General features: G+C 49.8%; 1 protein-coding gene across 3 annotated transcripts in view; it reads right to left on the reverse strand.

Annotated features, from left to right (window-relative positions):
• SLA2 (Src like adaptor 2) overlaps positions 1-5,773 on the reverse strand; it is a 23,692-nt gene extending 17,919 nt beyond the window's left edge. The window contains exons 1-2 of one of the 3 annotated variants that reach the window (XM_028118927.2): positions 5,412-5,773; positions 2,434-2,567 (exon numbers count right to left, since the gene is read on the reverse strand). In XM_028118927.2, coding sequence (XP_027974728.1) covers positions 2,434-2,524 — 91 coding nt within the window. In that variant the 5' untranslated portion in view covers positions 2,525-2,567; positions 5,412-5,773. Of the gene's footprint in view, positions 1-2,433; positions 2,580-5,411 lie in introns of all 3 variants that reach the window. The other 2 variants (XM_028118925.2, XM_028118926.2) reach the window with 2 other exon arrangements.
• Positions 5,774-6,000: the final 227 nt, after the last annotated feature.

The following is a 6,000-nucleotide window of genomic DNA, read 5'->3' on the forward strand; positions in this document are numbered from 1 at the left end:
GGAAGAATGAGGCTGTGATCCTGGAAAGGGACTGGTTCCTATGTGTCCTCCCAGACACATGTGCAGATCTACATGGTGACCCTGGACTGGAGCTCCTCAGAGCCGTCAGCAGCACAGGGCCTGGCCATCCCACAGTGCCGGGAAATGCCTGATGCCTGAATAAACAATGCAAGCAAGTCTTGTGGAAAGCGTCCTCCAACAAGGGTGAAACCAAGTGGCCTGGAAGGACCCCTTCCCCTCCTGGAACCACCCCTTCCCTTCCTGGAAGCCCTGGCATTGTGCCCCTGGTTGCCACTGGGCTGCATATGCTGTCCCTGATTGACCCATCTGCCTGGCCGACTCGCCTGCACATTTCACGCCCTAGATAAAACGTCCCTTCCTTGGTGAAGCCTTCCTGATGAGTCCCTCAGCATACACTCTTAATCAGAGTCCCTTAAAATGCACTGTCACCAAAATTGAACACAATTGTAACAGAGCCTGTATCTGGGGCTTGACTGTCCCTGAAGGCAAGGACTGTGCCTATCTTGTCCATTGCTATGTCCCCCTGGTCCTGGCACAAGGCCTGGTATGGGGTAGAGCCTTAGTAGATTTTGGATGGATGCAAGGCTGATAGAAAAATGACTCATGGAAGGGGCTGCCCCAAATCTGTGTTCCTGCTGGGCTCAGGGGTTGACATACCAAGAGACAGGCCCTTCCTTCCCCCTGCAGACCCTGTCAGAGAGGGAAACGCAGTTCCCCTCAGGTCTCACAGGCAGGGAGAGCCCCCAGAGCACTCTGGCCATGACTCAGAGCAGTCTTGGGGCCGCAGCCTGTGACTAGATTCAGAGGAAATAAGGGGGAGGTCTGTGTGGTTTCCAGGTCTCTTCCTGCAGGGCCTGGTGGGCCCCCGGCTCCCGGCAGACTGAGTGACTAAAAGGAGGCAGCTGCTTCCCCACCAAGAGAATGACAGTGCCCAGGGTGTTAATGCCTGTGGGAGGCTGGCATTAGAGAGAGGAATGTATTAGGGGCAGGGCCGAGGTAGGCGAGGAGGCCCCAGCCATTGCAGGGGAGTTTCCAGACTGGGGAGAGCTTCTGCCCAAACACAGACATCCAGATATTTGGCTCTACAGTCTCCTGGTTCTGTTTAAGTGTGTGTCCATGTCCTTCCTCCTAAAAGTGCTGCTTGGTTTAGAGTGATTTGTTATCTGTGATGGTTAATTTTGTGTGTCAACATGGCTAGCCCACAGGACCCAGATACTGGGTCAAACACCAGTCTAGAAGTCTAGATGTTGCTGTGAAGATGTTTTTTAAGATGAGATAACAATTTAAGTCAGTAGACTTTGAATAAAGCTAATTACCCTCCATAATGTGGGTGGGCCTCATCCAGTCAGTGGAAGATCTTAAGAGAAAAAGACTGAGGTCCTGCAAGGAAGAGGGATTTCCAGACTTGACTCTGGAATTCTGCAGCATTAACTCTTCCTTGGGCCTCTGGCCTGCCAGCCTGCCCAGCAGATTTTAGCCTTGCCAACCCCCACAGTTGCATGAACCAATTTCTTAAAATAAATTCTGTGTCTACACACACACACACACACCCATGTACACATACCCTATTGGTTCTGTTTCTCCAGAGAACCCTGATGAATACATCATCAAAACCCCAAATCAGGATATGATTTGAGAAAGGATTTGTGGGTCGTTTGGGGGAACAACAAACAAACTGGGCCTATAGTTTCGATATCAAAATAATAGAATTTCTAGGATATTTTGATTTTCTCATTGTCTTAAAAACTGGCATTTTTTAGTTAGGACTATCTTGAAAATCACAGTTGTAGGCTCAGCATAGGCATTATAGGTCCCAATTTTTTCCAACTGCCATAGTTCTAATTTGGCTTCCAGTATTTCACAGGATAAGAAGACATACTTTGGAGCCACACTATCCAGTAGAACTTTCTATGATGAAGGAAATGTTCTATAACTGTGCTGTCCAATAGGTAGCTACTAGCCACATATGGCTACTGAGCACTCAAAATGCGGCTGGTGTGACTGAGGAGCTACAAATTTAACTTAATTTCATTTTAATGAATTTTACTTTGAATTTAAATGGCCACAGATGGCTAGAGGCTATTATAACGGACAGCACAGCTTTGGAGAGCTACCGAACTGGGGTTGGTCTTAAGAGTTGCCAGCTCAATTTCCTAATAAACTGAGGAGGAGGGAAGCCCTCCTGGTCAGCACCTGTCACTCTCCCACATTTTCTAGCTTATCAGTGTTCTGACTGCTGAAATGTAAGCTCCTCCAGAGGAGGGACCCTGCCTGTATGGTTCACGGGGAAGGGCCTGGAATATAGCAGGCGCTCATTGAAACTTGAAGCTGTGCTGGAGTGGCTGGTCAGGAAGGCTCACAGAGGCAGCAATGTCTGGGGCCGTGAAGCCTTACTGTGTCTGGGAAGCCTACCTGCTTGCATGGGCACAGGGCCCGGTTCTTGGACAGAGGGGCTCGAGCTTGAGCTTGGCTGGGTTTTCCCTCTGCTGGGCTGACCTCCCATCGTTCCTCAGCAGAACACTCAGAAGTACATGGCCAAGAGAAATCTGAAAGAGATGCTGCAATGGACACAGAGGCTCTGGTCCCCAGACACCCTCTCCCTCCCCAGCTCAGCCCTGCTGACAAGAGGGAATGATCCCCTTCCCAGCAGGACTAGGCTCCAGCCCCTCCACCAGACTCTGGAGGCTCTCTTCTCTGAAGCTGGACCCTGTTTCCGCTGGTGGGTCTACTTTTCCACGCTGCAGCCATGCTCTGTTCTTTGTTTCTGGGCCTTTACCTGTGTGGGGCCCCTTCCACTGGCTGGACTGCCCTTTCCCCTGGGGGCCTGTCTGGATCCCACCCTTCCCTGGGAAGATTTCTCTGAATCCCCCAGCCATCATTCCTATAATCTACTCAGAACCATTTCCTGACCTGGGATCACACTGGCAGGGGACAATGAGAGGGTCCATGACTAGGGTTAGAGGTGGGCAAGGGGGATCTAAGGAGGCTTGGGAGCTGGTGTCCTTACAAGCTAAGGTGACACTGAGCACACTGTTATCGGTGTCACAGGGCAAAGTAAGATGACTGGGAGACTGTACACCACAGTGATGACTTGCAAGGCTTTGGAGGGATTGGCTGTCGAGCCACTTCCCTGCTCTTTGCCTCCATTTCCTCATCTGAAAAATGGGGATACCAATACCCAACATTTGGGTCCAAAAGATAAGGCACGTGAGAAGCTTGGTCAGGGCACATTTTTTCTTTATTGTGCTCTGAATGTCGCTTCACTAGAGGCCACTCCTGGGAGACTTGCCCTTTTTTCTTTTTCTCAGCTCTCTGTTGCATGCCTTCCCAAGGTTGTGGTTGCTTTTTTTTTTTTTTAAGATTTTATTTTGTAATCTCTACACCCAACATAGGGCTCGAACTCACAACCCTGAGATCCAGAGTCACATGCTCTACTGACTGAGCCAGCATGCCCGCCTTCCCAAGTTTTAATTATTCATTTATTAGAGTGTTTACTTGTTTAATTTGCCATTATTCCATAGCTCAATGAGGACAAAGACCTATTTTTGTTTGCCTGTTTCCTCAACAATTCATGAGGCACCTGGCCCATAAAAGGCACTCAACACACATTAACTGAATGGACAAAGTGATTATTAGCTCTTTGGACAGGTGTCTTATCCTTAAAATAATTTTAATTTCCAGAGTAATGATAATTTTTTCAAACATTTTATTAAAGTGTTTCAGGGAGGTGGTTTCATTCTTTCAGATGGTTTCATCCTTTTCATGGAGACGAGGAATAATTATACCAGCTTGGTTCCCTGGAGGAGCTCACAGAATGGCACAGGGACATAGCAGGCTCTGGCCTTGCCTTTGAACCCTTCACCATGCATGGGTAAGGATGGGTTTCTGTCATTATCATGGAGAGTTCTGTACTCATAGGGATGGAGCTCCTTAATACAAAACGGGCCCATCTTTAGGAAATGGCTCCTGGCAGCCACTTCCTGCTCAGACTTTAGGATCCTGAAGCCTTGGCAGGCCAAGACAGTATTGCTGCTTCCTTAGGAGATCTCTAATGCCCTCACTGCTAGGGCTCCCCTTCACATTAGGTTTTCAACATCCCTGCTGCTCCCCAGCCTTTCCTTTCCCCTGGGGTATCAGATACAAGCTCTATGCTTAACTGTGCAGACATGAGTCCAGAAAACATCAGGGAGAGATCTCTCCTGGGTAGCATGAGTGATTCATTCAGACCAACCAGCCTCCAGCTGTGTGACCTCCTCACACAAAGCACATAGCCTCTGTCTCGTCTTTGAATTGGGGATAGTACCAACTCCACTGGGCTGTGGGGAAAATTCGGGGAGCTGACATAGAGTGGGTGCTCAGTAAAGGTTAGTTTCCTTCCCCTCCTTCAGCAAGACAAAGTCACCACAATCACCAACTGCACTAAACCCAAAGACTTCTTCCTATAGCAGGTGGAGCTGGGAGATGGACCCAAGAGAGGTAGGAGAGCCACACTCAGGCTGGAAGCATCCCCCTTCCCTGACCTCTGCCAGCTCCCTTCACCTGTCCTGGTCAGGGCCAGGCAGCTTCCTGGGGTGAAATGAAGACCACGGGGCATGCAGGCCTGGGAGGTTGTGTTGGTCAAAACTTTAGAAAGAATCTAATTATTAATTGCACACGTATTTGAACAATTTACTGTGTGCCAGGCACTTTCTTGGGGGCCCAGGCTAGTGGGTAGAAGGAAAGAGTAAAGGCCGCTGAGACCAGCACACTGCCTGCTGTTTTTTGATCTTTTCACTGTATCCTGTGAGAGCCTGGCAGCTTTGAAACCCATTCACATACAATGATCAGGGCTCAGAGAGGGCAACCTCGTGCTCACTCTCACGCAGCTGGTTAGTGCAGAGCTGGGTCTACAAATCCACGTCTTTTGTGTTTTTGTGCTTCTGAAGCTATTTTTTAGAGGTGAAAGTAAGAGCGATGAATTTGGGTTGAGCTAAAGGGAGACCTCTCTCTCAACTGAGAAACATCACCCTTCTGAGAAGAACTGTAGACTCTAAGCCGAAAATGCCTTCAGAGATTATAATTCAGACTCCTCTCCTTCACTGATGTTGGAAGGCTGGAGCCCAGAGGGGGCCCCAAAGTCCCACAAGCATGCTGGTGACCGAGATGGGACCAGAACAGGCATGAAGACAAGCTGGCAGGCATAATGTAGTTCTTGGGGTGGGGGGGCAAAGGCGGAATGGGGGAGCCTGGGTTCCTTCGGGGACCCTCAAAACTACCCCCTTACATTGTCAACAGAACAACTTATTTTCCTGGAACTTGTCCCCCCACTGTAAGCCCACTCCCACCCTCTGAGGGGACCATCCTTCCTCACAGTCCCGGGGCCATCAGAAAACAAAAGCAAATGTACTTACTTGGTTTCCTGTCATCAAAGCTTGGGGCGGGGGCTCAGCTTAGATGCATGCTTTGGCTGGAGAGGTTAGGGCTTTGGAAGGCCCTTCGGAACATCTGCCGAAGTCCTTCGTCCTAGGACACCCAGAATCCTCTCAGCCTGGGAGACTCTTCAGGGAGATGTTCTTGGTATCCCTTTGTGTGGCTCTGCATCTGCTGTGGTCAGCAGTGTGTAGACCTGGGATGGGACAGGGGACTGGTGCTTCTTAGGGACCCCCCCCCCGGACAGCCCTCCCAAGCACAGCCAGTCCAGGGAAGAAGGCCCAGGGCTCTTTGAGCTTTGTCATAGGGTCCTTGGGGCTCCCAGCTAACATCTGCAGCCTCTGTGGTTCTCACAACCACCCATTTCCTCTGACGGCATCACAGACCATCAAGGAGCCACCTTCCCCGAGTTCCTGTTTCAAGCAGCTGCCTTGTCATGATCCCAGAGGGAGAGGTTTTTCTCTGATTTTGTGCCTTGGTCTTGCCTGAGGAACACAGAACTGAGGTAAATGAGTTTCCCATTCTTAGCTGACCATTATAATCATCTGAAGTTCTTGTCGGTATCAGATT

Source organism: Eumetopias jubatus, unplaced genomic scaffold (assembly GCF_037043125.1).
Source record: "Eumetopias jubatus isolate StellerSeaLion01/CBP00866 unplaced genomic scaffold, mEumJub1_p1.0 scaffold_9, whole genome shotgun sequence".
Classification (NCBI taxonomy): Eukaryota; Metazoa; Chordata; class Mammalia; order Carnivora; family Otariidae; genus Eumetopias; species Eumetopias jubatus.